At 46.2% G+C, this 12,966-nt stretch overlaps 1 protein-coding gene across 1 annotated transcript; it reads right to left on the bottom strand.

The window, feature by feature from the left end:
- Positions 1 to 949: 949 nt before the first annotated feature.
- Positions 950 to 8,656, bottom strand: cfap68 (cilia and flagella associated protein 68). Its single transcript, XM_072486210.1, has 3 exons — positions 8,405 to 8,656; positions 3,636 to 3,699; positions 950 to 1,525 (listed from the first exon to the last, which is right to left on the bottom strand). The coding sequence occupies exons 1-3, from the start codon at positions 8,591 to 8,593 to the stop codon at positions 1,086 to 1,088; spliced, it is 693 nt and encodes a 230-aa protein (XP_072342311.1). The 5' UTR covers positions 8,594 to 8,656; the 3' UTR covers positions 950 to 1,085.
- Positions 8,657 to 12,966: the final 4,310 nt, after the last annotated feature.

Genomic DNA, 12,966 nt, shown 5'->3' with positions numbered 1-12,966 from the left:
CTTGGTAGCATGTTGTGTGATGTACTCTGAGATAACACAGGCTGCAACTGGATGCAGCTTTAACCAAAAGATACTCCAGACCTTGAAGTTAGTTCAATCTGATTTATTGAACCAGTCGCACAGTTAGCACAGTTCTCTATGAATTCGACTCTCTGCTAACCTAAATGTGGTTACTCTGTCTGACTGAACCAGACTAGTTCTTAGCCACGTGCTGGAGGTGTGATACTGTACATACACCCTGACTCAGTCTGTAGGTGTTCATCAGTGGAAAGAGGCGGAGTGTGAGTGCCTCATGCCTTTAAAAGTGAGATACCACCCCTGAGTGTCCTGCCTGCTCATTGGTCATGTCCTGTTCTCTGTGTTCATTAGCTGCCTGTTTGTGCCTGTCTGTTTATCATTATCGGCATGTCTGCATATCATGACAACAACCTTCAGTTATGATCACTGTTAAAATATATACATACATTTTCACCAATGAATTATAACTTCAAGCTTTGAAGTAGGGAAATTTAGTCCAGATTTACTGCATAACATCCTCAACAAAAATCAGGCAAATTGTTAGCTTCTGATTCGTTTAACACCAGAACTTTAGTTTAAAGCGATCAATAATCCGAGTTACCAAATCTCCAAGCGGGTGGTAATGGTAAATTTATGTTTTATGCAATTTTCTACGAAGGATTATGAATCTCTTTATCCCATTCTTGGCAGGAACACAAATGCAAACGTCTTTGAAAGATGGAATTTATGAAGTAACCCACTCCTGCTGCAGATTATTTAACTCACTGTTTCCTGCTCAAAAATTTAATAATCTGACACTTCTTAGTGGATTATGTTCCTCATTTCATCACTCCGCATCATTTCCTTATACAGTCACAACTTGTTCCTGACAGTTGTCATGGGCTCAGTCACAGATTGTTTGCATAGTAAATAAATCTCATACGTCAGCACATAAGGTATCTCATTCCCTGTTTATTAATGAGCCATGTCAGTCCACTCTTCAGAGAAAAACCCGAAAGATCTCTTTTTATTCTCTTGCAGTTTTTATCATTCTGGTCCTTCACTGATCATGTGAAGAAATTCACGATTCAAGGAATGGAAGGCGCAAAACAAGCAGCCAAGTCTGGTCCTGAAGGAGCTACTGTAAACCTGCAGGGTTCACAAAACCTAGCTGTGCACAGTCCTAAAGGAAACTTTGTAGGAAGATGATATCCACAAAATCCGGGAACGTCCAACGCCTCGCTTTTCATCGCACTGGCATCTGTCAGTGAGCTGGGATTTAGAGGGATGTAGGAGCCACATAACTGATACTTCTCTGCAGTCTCCTCTGCATCTGATGGAGCAGGGGGTCCACAATACTGTAGCTGCTCGTTTCTCACAGTGTTCAAGTCGGCGCAGGAGGGAGGGTTTAATAGGAGTGCAGGATCCAGGTAGTCCAGCATGTAACAGGTCTTTGCGAATGTTTTGGTATGAGGAGGGTCCAATTCTGGTTGGTGCGTGGGATAAACATGAGGCTCCGTTTTAAAATCTGGAGGAAAGAATCGTTTCACACACAGCGGTGTTAGAAGTTTCTTTCGTGTTAACCTATTTTTGTCATATATTTTTCAGTAAGGAAAGGTACAGCATTGCAAAGTATAATTGCAGACATGCAGAGAAGAGTATAGCTGACAATACCTCACATGTACCTCTGAAGTCACATAATCTGAACGACCTCAAAGATTGAAATTCAGGGCCTCACATACATAAATAAATGGGGATGGGGTGGGGAAATTGATTTGGAGAGCCAAGTTATATCACTAATTAAGGCCCTGAGATCTATATACTTCCACTGATGTCTTCAACACTTTCTAAGTTCTGGAGTCAATGCTTCTTCAAATGGACCCATGGTATAAGCTTTTGGTTTAATACCAATTCAGCCTTGTGGGGCCATTATTGTTTTACATAAATAGTTCAGTTTGTAGGTACTATTTATTGCATCAGTTCTCAACACCAATCTTTCTCTAACCCTCTATAATTTGTCTTAACTCCCTTATTCGTTCAGATTTATTTAGTTGATATCATTCAACCAATTAGAGGATACAAAGTCAGGGTCCCAGGTTCGATTCCTGGCTTTGGTCACTATCTGTGCGGAGTTTGCACGTTCTCCCTGTGTCTGTGTGGGTTTCCTCCGGGTGCTCCGGTTTCCTCCCACAGTCCAAAGACGTGCAGGTTAGGTGGATTGGCCATGATAAATTGCCCTTAGTGATCAAAAAAAGTTAGGAGGGTTTTTTGGGTTACGGGGATAGGGTGGAAGTGAGGGCTTAAGTGGGTCGGTGCAGACTCGATGGGCCGAATGGCTTCCCTCTGCACTGGATGTTCTATGTTCAAAGCTCGAGTATTGTGCGCAGTTCAGGAATCGGCATTATGAGGGGGATGTAATAGCATTGGAAAGGGTGGAGGAATTTTTTTTTTTAAATTCGTCCATGGGATGTGGGTGTCGCTTGCTGAGCCAGCATTTATTGCCCGTCCCTGAGGGTATTTAAGAGTCAACCACATTTACCAAAGTGTTGCCTGGGCTAGAGAGTTTTAGCTATGAAGCGAGATTGGATAGACTTGGATTGTTTTCCTTGGATCAGAGGAGACTGAGGGGGGACATTATTGAGATGTATGAAATTATGGGGGGCATAGATAGAGTAAACAGGAAGAAACTTTTCCCCTTGGTGGAGGGATCAATGGTCAGGGGGCATAGGTTTATGGTAAAGAGGGAGGAGGTTTTTGAGGGGATATGAAGAAAGGCTTTTTCACCCAGAGGGTGATGGGAGTTTGGAGTTTTTCGTGACAGAGACCCTCATAACACTTAAGAAGTATTTGCAATGCCAAGGCGTACAAATCTATGCTTGTATGCCAAGTGCTGGAAAGTGAGATTAAAAATGTTAGATGGATATTTCTGATGGGTGCAGACGTGATGGACCTTTTTTATGCTTTAGACCTCTATGACTCTATAATTCTAAGACACTAAATATATTTTCCTGTAGGTCGCTGACAATGTTACTGTCACACCATAATTACCTAATGCCTAAGAGCCGCATGTTATAACAATTGGCAAATATAGTATCTGCACATATTACTGATGCATTTTACACTCTAGCAATGATTTTGATGCATTAAAGTGAAGGTTTAGTGATGCATGTTCAATGCATTCTCGGTACTCCCACTGTCTCTAAGTGCCACAAACATCTCTTGCCCCACTGTGCCAATTTCAAAACTTCAAACTCTTGTTTCCAATTCCCTCCTTGGCCCTTCCCCAGCTTATTTTATTTATGCCTTTTATCACTGCACACACTCTCAGCTCTATGAACACCAGAATTCTCCTTGCCAGCTTCACCCTCAGTTTCAACATTAGTGGTCACTCACTCAGTCAATGCTCTTCTGACCCAAGGAACGCCAAGGTTTCATATAGGTTGACACTCACTGATCAAATAAAAGTTAATTGTGACAGTTCGGAGAAACTTGATGAACATTACAAATTCAAAATACAATGGCCTTGTAATTAGCACCAGTAAAGCGGATCTCTTTGATTGCAATAAGAGGTACATGCGTGATTGACTGTTATTTGCTTACCTTTTTAAGTGTATGATCAATAATCCAATATCACTTACATGCACGCTGTTTCTCTGCTTTGTTATAGGAATCCCCATATATCGTACGATAGACGTGTTCGTACTGCAAGTAAAACAAACGAAATATATGAATAATTCTTGTGTTTATCTAATACTTTCTACTCCTGGGAATGTCAGCATTTTTGTGCTATGGTGGATGGGGTGCCAGGTAGACAGGTTGTTTTGCCCTGGATGGTGTCAAAATTCTTGGGTGTTGTTGGAGCAGAAAAGTGGAGAGTATCCCATAACTCTCCTGACTTGTTCCTTGTGGATAGGCTTTGGGGAGTCAGAAGGTGAGTTACTCTGCACAGAGTTCCTGCTCTTGTAGCCACAGTATTCATACGGTTAATTCATGTTCAGTTTCTTGTCATTTGTAACTCCCAAGATGTTAATGGTGAGGATTTAGTGATGGAAGTACCATTGAATGTTAAGGTGAGATATTTAGATTATCTCGTGTTGGAGGTGGCTACTGTCTGGCACGTGTGTGATGTGAATGTTGCTGATATGAGCTAAGCGACTTTGAATTGAGAGGACTATTTTGTACTTTAATTGGACATGATTACCTATAAGTAATTTGTTATATTTCTTTGTTGCCACAAAGAGAAAATGATGTGGAGATGCGGCCGTTGGACTGGGGTGAGCACAGTACGAAGTCTTACAACACCAGGTTAAAGTCCAACAGGTGTGTTTCACATCACTAACTTTCGGAGCGCTGCTCCTTCCTCAGGTGAGGAAGGAGCAGCGCTCCGAAAGCTAGTCACATTGGAACAAACCTGTTGGACTTTAACCTGGTGTTGTAAGACTTCGTACAAAGAGAAAAGGTATGGAAATGCCCACCCTCTGGATTTTTGAAAACACAATGAGAGGTTTACTAAGGGTGTTGCTCATACAATCATGATGGTGATCTGCCCAAAGCCCGCGCAAACACTCTTCTGACGTTACTGTACATCACGTGATACAGAACCAGCAAGAATGTATTTCTGAGGGCAGCACGGTGGCACAGTGGTTAGCACTGCTACCTCATGGCGCTGAGGTCCCAGGCTCGATCCGGACTATCCGGCTCTGGGTCACTGTCCGTATGGAGTTTGCACATTCTCCCTGTGTTTGCGTGGGTTTCGCCCCCACAACCCAAAGATGTGCAGGGTAGGTGGATTGGCCAATTGCCCCTTAATTGGAAAAAATGAATTGGGTACTCTTAAAAGAAAATAGCTGTGTGGCAATACTGAAGAGCTATTTCCATGCAACACTATTTTAAAAAAAGGAATGTATTCTTAGATACATAACATAATTGAACTTAAATCTCCTGTACTAATTATAAGTATTTGCATAACATTTTTAACATGATCCTGGATTTCCCATTCAGTGGCAAAGCTACAATGCTTACTGCTGACCTCGAAGAAAGCTGCCCGCAAAGATATAGCAATTTCTGTGGCATAGACTTCCTCTTTCCCATGACTGTTTAAATCCAGGGGATCTTCAGGAAACCACAAACCAAAGTAAATGATTACGATTAGGTCATTAAAAAAAACTAAAGATAAGCAAAATTGTCAAAAATGTTAATTTCCCAAATATGTAAAACCTTTTTATCATAATGGGGAAATTTGAAATTTCATAAATAAAAGATTGTTTTGAGGGCTAATGGGATTGTTTAACAGTATTCATGAACTTAGTACACTTAAAAAAAACAGTTACAAGGCAGCACGGTGGCGCAGTGGTTAACACTGCTGCCTCACGGTGCCGAGGTCCCAGGTTCGGTCCCGGCCCTGGGCCACTGCCCGTGTGGAGTTTGCACATTCTCCCCGTGTCTGCGTGGGTCTCACCCCCACAACCCAAAGATGTGCAGAGTAGGTGGATTGGCCACACTAAATTGCCCCTTAATGGGGAAAAAAAAGAATTGGGCACTCTAAATGAAACAAAACCCAGTTACACATTTTCCAACAAGCGATTCTCAAGGGGTTTTCGATGAAACTAACACCCAGATAGTGGCGGTTCTCCTGACTATCTTGGATCTGCCATTCATTGCATTTTGGGTGGCTTGGTGGAGGGATGGGGAGGGCTGGGGGCGGGGAGCACGGTGGGGGTGGGGTGGGGTGGTGGGGGGGGGGGGGGCGCCTCAACAGCACACCCTCTGGACATCCATAGAATTAGGTCCTGATTTCTATCTTTGCGCATTTGCAGACTAGACTCTCAAATTTGCTGTCAGTCTCAGTGGAGAAATAATACTGAATATTGACTTACCACCGCAAAATCTGAGCCTTAGTTTCAAAAATCATTCTAGGATGCCAGTATCTACTAGGTCAAAGGTTGGTTGTACGTTCTCCATCCATGCTCAACCATGTTTAGTCTCTGCTTGACTCTATCACTACCTTTATCCCTATTCTTCTCTTGCGTTGAGGGATAAATATTGGCCAGGGCGCTGAGAGAACTCCCCTTGCTCTTCTTCTATCTCAGTACAGTCCTGGAATGCTGGCCTAGATTTTTGGGTCTCTGCAGAAGTGCTGCTACCAATATGCAGCTAGCATAGCCAAATAAGAACATAGGATGTGAAGAGCAGGAGTTGATCTTACGGTCCGGTCCCTCAAGCCTGCTCTGACATTCAATATGATCATGGCTGATCGCTTCAACTCCATTTTAATGCCCACTCCTGATACCTCTTGACCAAAATCTGCCATCTCAGTGTAACGTGGAGCCTCCACCACCCTAATTGAGTAAAAAAGTTTCTCCCCCTCTCAGTCCAAAATGATCAGCCTCAGACTGTGTGTTCCCCCTCACCCTGTTCCAGATTCCCCAGCCAGGGGGAAACAATCTCCCACTGTCCACCTTGACAAGCCACTTCAGAATCTTGTACATTTAAATTAGATTACCTTTCATTCTACAGACCCAGGATAAATCCTGCAATTCTCAAAAAATATCAACATTAATTTTTATATTGTAAGGGCCCTTCCTGTTGCTTCCCTTTTTTCCAATTCTTTTACTTTGTGGTTATCATTTGTTTATCCATGGATATTTAATGGACATATACCTTAAAGTCAAGCAGTGGAAGTGAGGAACTCAAAAAGTTGCAAAATAGTCCACAGTGCATTGGGGATAAATCTTTTAAACAGCAGAACTCAGACTGTTCAGCACCCGAGAGAGATTGGAGGGATTTAATTTGCTTGGTTGGCTGGTGGCCAATGAATTGGTAAAAGACCGTATTCTGTCCAGCGACAGGCGGTGATTGGATCCTCCCCGTGTGGGATTGGTTTCAGAGAATCAAGGAAAGGACAATTGGATACTGGCCGCTCAGATAAAAAGCTGTGAGTTTCTATCTCTCTCTAGAAATACTGCCTATCTGCTGGTTTCTGAACCTGCAGAAAACCTGGATGAATCTGCAGTGAAAACCATTCCAGAGTGTAGCCATCCAGGATGGTCACTTACAACCAGGGACAGAGAAACTCGCAAAGCCTAGCGGGTAAAATGGACAAAGCAAGATTCAGGCAGGCTCAGAGCCTGAAATGTATATTTGCAAGCAAGGAGTCCAGATGGTATCGAAACTCCGACCAATTAACATTTTGATGGACCGATTAGCATTTGATGGCCCCTGTCCTCCAAGACATAGGACTGGTACTCGAGCGACCGGTACAGTCCCAGACATTTTGGTGCCACTCCCTGTTCTAGGGAAGTGTAAACAATAGAGTCAGTGACTGCTTGGGACACGCCCAGCCATCCCAGAAGAGCGTCCGCTATATGTTTGTCCTCTCTTGGACCTGGCGCCCCGGCTACGTCTATTTCCAAGTGCAACACCACCAGAAGCAAGTCCAAGTTCAACGCTCGCTACCAGATGGATGAGCCTAGCTGAGCAGCAGTTACGTTTCCAGACTCGATAGATCCATCTATCGGCCACTGTTCCTCTGACCTAACCCGGGTGCCTGAAGTTAAGTACAGGTTGTCTTAGTCGATAGGTGTAGTTAACTAGCGGTGTTTATGTTGCATGACTAATTGTGTGTAAATAAAATATCCTTGACCTTGAACTAACTAACTGGTGTTTGGCTCTTTGATCGATCGCCGGTTGAACCTTGTGGTGGTATCATTTGATACCTGGCAACTCTGAGCATTAGAATATAGATATCAAAAAAAGGAGGGCAACCCCACTGATTGCCGAAGTTAGAGCAGAGCCACAGAAAGGGCAACAAGACTGAAAGCAAAAACCTCAAACTGAAAGCCTGGACTGAAGAAAGGTGTACTGGAAGATAACCGTCTGAAACAAAGACCATTAACCTTTAACTTTCATCACGATCTTTGCACCCCTCTTTTCTTCTCTGTGTTTGGTTGTCTGACTTGTGTGTGTGTGTGTGTGTGTGTACAGAGGGTGGGGACAAGTTAAAAAGGGGAGGAGGGTTAGAATTAAATAATAGTTAACCAGTTGTATTTGCTGCATATTTAATTATAGTTATTGTTATTTTAAAAATTATTTGCGTTAAAATTTACAAATCTGCTGACTGTAGTCATTCGGCAGCAAAAGACCAGAGACTTTGGGAATTTGTTAATTTCAATTAGGTTGTGACTCCGGATCAAGTAGGGATGGAATTGGCCGCGCACTAATCCAGGGTGTCGTAACAATGCGTAGAGTTGTAAGCTTTATGGAAAACACCACTCCCCTCCCCCTTCCCACCGGACAATTTCTTCTCAGAATTCTGTTTTAATTCAGAGAAAGGAAGTGAATCGTTAAACCTCCGTAGCCACTAAACAAGTCTGCAGCAAGGAAGGAAGCCAAGTTAAAAACTGATTACCTGCGTTGATAAAGTCTTCATTTTCCTGATTTCATCGATCCCCATCCTCTCTTCGTACCACTTTCCAATGAGAGTTTGCACAGTATAGCGGTTATCCCCATCGGGATTATACATATCGCGCAAACGATTCTGGTAAATTGGGCATGCACTGTTGTCTGAGAAAAATAATTGCTGGTTGTTGGTTGCCATGGTGGTTATTTGAGGGTCTAGTCAGGGCACAACGCTCTCTCTCTCTCTCTCTGTTTCTGGGTGATGGCTCCCCAATTAACCTGAGCAATGATGTATCGGTTACCTTGGTAACATGCCTTGGTAACATGTGTGTAATGATTGCCCAAGTCCCCAAATTACATCACAAAGCCAGCAAAACGAGTCACACACTGACCTCCAATTGAGAACAACCAAATGTCTCTTTAGATGATCCATCTGAACTAAGGCACATGTTGATTCAATCTGGTGATTTATTACGCTGATGGTTCTGGAAATCTAAAACCACAGTTACTCTACATTCCATGATACTGGGAACCGAAAATGCCAGAAATACTTGGCAGGCCAGGCAGCATCTGCAGGGAGAAAAAAGTTCAAGACTTAACTCTGTTTTCACTGGTGCTGCCGGGCCTGCTAACTATAACCAGCATTTTCTTTTTTTGAAATTTAAAATTCCCAGCATTGGCTTTCATTTGCCACTGGTGATTCCTGGTTCAAAGTTTGTCTTTCGGAATTTCATAATGAAATAAATTCCAGCATCACTCCAATGCGAGGAGTAACTTTATTCCTCTAACTATTGAACCAAAATAGATTACTAAAACATCAATAATATTCGTAGAAAGAAAGGCATAGAATATAAAAGCAACCAGATCATTCTAGAAAGTTTTGGAATTTTGTTTTGACCTCATCTGGAGTATTGTGGGTATTTCTGAACATCTCCCTTCAGGAACGATGAAAAGGCCTTAGAAAAGGCACGGACGACTTCCGGGTGCGGCTATGCAGAGCTAGGTCGCATATTCGGCAGCTCCTGCTTGGAACGGACTTTTGGGCTCTTTTACAGGGCCCCCACGGCATTTGTTTGACATTTCCCGGTGTGGGAAGAAGGCTGCAATATTCCCCCGACAGTGTCCCCCAGGAAGGGTATGTCTCTGGGTTGCCAGACACGGCAGAAACAGTAAAAGGTTTGGCTGCAACTGCAGGATAAACAGGGCCTCTTCCAGCATGCAGGCGGGGGAAGGGCAAGCTTAAAGCTGCAAGCTGACCTGAGGGCCTGTATCAAAGGTGAATTCTAGCAGCAGAGGGAACAACTGTGAAAAGACCTCATCAAGGCCACTGAAGGGACTTCCGGCTGCGGTGATGCCTAGCTAGCCGCACGCTTCGGCGGCTCCAGCTCCGACGGACCTTCGGGCTCTTTTAAGAGCCCCAACGGGGAATTTTTCGACGACGCAACCCGGTGTGGGGTGTGTGAGAAGGGAGTCCCCCCCAAACGAAGGAGGAAAAAACCGGCGGCGGCGGCTGCAGCGCGAGGAATCGTCGACCAAAGGGTCAGAAAGAGAGAAGTACAAGATGGCGGCGGAGAAAGCGCAGGCGACATGGAGGCCTGAGCAGGATGAAATTGTGAGACGGTGCGTGGAGCTGCTGAAGAGGGAGGTGCTGACCCCGTTGCTACAGGCAATTGAGGGGCTCAAGGAGACATTAAAGACCCAGGAGACAGAGCTCCGCGTGGTGGAGCAGAAGGTGACAGATATTGAGGACGAGATCCTGGGCCTGGCGGTTAAGACACAGACGCACGAGGCACTTCATAAAAAGTGTACTGAAAGGATCGAAGCCCTAGAAAATGGAGCGCGAAGGAAGAACCTTCGGATACTGGGTCTCCCTGAGGGTGTGGAAGGAGTGGACTGTGGAGCGTACGCAAGTACGATGCTGAGCTCACTGATGGGTGCTGAGGCCCCTACGGGCCCCTTGGAGGTGGAGTGGGCAAATCGGATTCCGGCGAGAAGACCAAAAGCGGGAGAACCACCCAGGGCGATAATCGTGCGATTTTACCGCCTTAAGGATAGAGAAGAGATCCTGAGATGGGCTAAAAAGGTGCGGAGTAGCAGCTGGGAGACTGCAGTGGTACGGGTATACCAGGATTGGAGTGCGGAGGTGGCGAGAAGGAGGGCGAGCTTCAACCGAGCCAAAGAGGTGTTGCATAAAAGGAAGGTGAAGTTCGGGATGCTGCAGCCGGCAAGACTATGGGTCACGTATCAGGAGAGACACCATTATTTCGAGACGGAGGAGGAAGCATGGACCTTCATCAAAGAAGAGAAATTGGATCGGAACTGAGGGACTGATGCTGCAGGAAATGTTATTGTTAATGTTATGGTTGAAGTTAATTGAGAAGTAAATTGGGAAGGGGGGAGACATTGGGGAAATGTGGGCGCCGGTGAGGGGGGAAAGACGGGACATAGTTGGAGAATGGGGAAGGGGAGGGGGAGGGGAAAGGGAGCTGCGCCATAAGAGGCGGGTCAGGTAAAGGGATGTTCCCGCGCCAGAAAGAATAAGGCGGGAAGACAGGCGCAAGGCGGATGGGAGTTCCCCACACGGGGGGGGTCGAGGAGTGAGCAGGAGTAGCCGGGGTCAGTTGAAGTCAGCTGACTTACGGAAGTAATATGGGGGGAGCAATCATGCTAGAAAGAGATCTAGCGGGGAGGGGGGGAGGGAGGGGGAGGGGGGGGGACAACTGGGTTGCTGCTGCGGAAATCCAAAAGGAAATGGCTAAAGAGTGGGTGGGCGGGGATGGTGTGCGACGCTGGGGGAGCGAGCGGGAGCGCAGAGGCAGGATATGGGACTGGCCCAGAGAAGGTAATGGCTAGTCGACACGGGAGGGGGCAGGTAGCCCCCTAGTGAGGCTGATCACGTGGAACGTGAGAGGCCTGAACGGACCGATAAAAAGGGCCCGAGTGCTCGCGCATTTGAAAGGACTAAGGGCAGACGTGGTTATGCTCCAAGAGACGCACCTAAAGGTGCCGGACCAAGTTAGGCTAAGGAAAGGATGGGTGGGACAGGTATTCCACTCAGGACTGGACGCAAAGTATAGAGGGGTGGCCATTTTGGTGGGGAAACGGGTAGCATTTGAAGCAAAGAACATCGTAGCAGATAGCGGAGGTAGATATGTAATGGTGAGTGGCAGGCTGGAGGGAACGGAGGTCGTGTTGGTTAATGTGTATGCCCCAAACTGGGACGATGCGGGATTTATGAGACGGATGCTGGGGCGTATACCGGATCTGGAGGTAGGAAACTTGATTTTAGGGGGGGACTTTAATACGGTGCTGGACCCGGGGCTAGATAGATCCAGCTCAAGGACCGGAAGAAGGCCGGCAGCGGCCAAGGTACTTAAGGGGTTTATGGACCAAATGGGGGGAGTGGATCCGTGGCGATTTCTTAGACCTAGGGCTAGGGAGTTTTCCTTCTTCTCCCATGTCCATAAAGTGTACTCCCGGATAGATTTTTTTGTTTTGGGAAGGTCGTTGATCTCTAGGGTGGAAGAAGCTGAGTACTCAGCCATAGCGGTTTCGGATCATGCCCCACATTGGGTGGACCTGGAATTAGGAGAGGAAAGGGAGCAGAGAACACTCTGGCGATTAGATGTGGGACTGATGGCGGATGAGGGAGTGTGTGCAAGAGTGCGGGGGTGTATTGAGAGATACCTGGAGGTCAATGACGACGGCGAGGTCCCTGTGGGAGTGGTATGGGAAGCACTAAAAGCGGTGGTCAGAGGAGAGCTGATCTCCATTGGGGCCCACAAAAGGAAAACAGAGGCCAAGGAAAGGGAAAGATTACTGGGGGAGATTTTAAGGGTGGATAGGGAATTTGCAGAGACCCCGGAGGAGGAATTGTACAGGGAGAGGAGACGACTCCAGACGGAATTTGACCTTCTGACCACCAGAAAGGAGGAGGTACTGTGGAGGAAGGCACAGGGGAGGAGGTATGAATATGGGGAAAAGGCTAGTCGCCTGTTGGCTCATCAATTGCGAAAGAGGGCAGCAGCGAGGGAGATAGGAGGAATTAGAGACGAAAGAGGAGACACGGTGCGAAGGGCAGGAAAGATAAATGAGGTGTTCAAGACCTTCTATGAGGAACTGTATAGGTCTCAACCCCCAGAGGGAGAGGAGGGGATGCGGCAGTTCCTGGACCAATTGAGGTTCCCGAAAGTGGAGGAGCGGGGGGTGGTAGGCCTGGGGGCACCGATTGGGGTGGACGAGGTTATTAAGGGACTGGGAAGCATGCAAGCAGGGAAGGCCCCAGGACCAGACGGGTTCCCGGTGGAGTATTACAGAAAATATGTGGACTTGTTGGCCCCGTTGATGGTGAGGACGTTCAATGAGGCCAGGAAAGGGGGGACTCTACCCCCGACGATGTCGGAGGCGACGATATCGTTAATTTTGAAGAGGGATAAAGATCCGTTGCAGTGCGGGTCCTATAGACCCATTTCATTATTGAACGTGGACGCCAAATTGTTAGCAAAGGTACTGGCATCGAGGATAGAGGACTGTGTCCCGGGGGTGGTGCACGAAGACCAGACAGGGTTTGTA

The sequence above is a fragment of the Scyliorhinus torazame genome, chromosome 21 (genome assembly GCF_047496885.1).
Source record: "Scyliorhinus torazame isolate Kashiwa2021f chromosome 21, sScyTor2.1, whole genome shotgun sequence".
NCBI lineage: Eukaryota > Metazoa > Chordata > Chondrichthyes > Carcharhiniformes > Scyliorhinidae > Scyliorhinus > Scyliorhinus torazame.
This window is presented reverse-complemented; position numbering and strand designations above follow the sequence as displayed.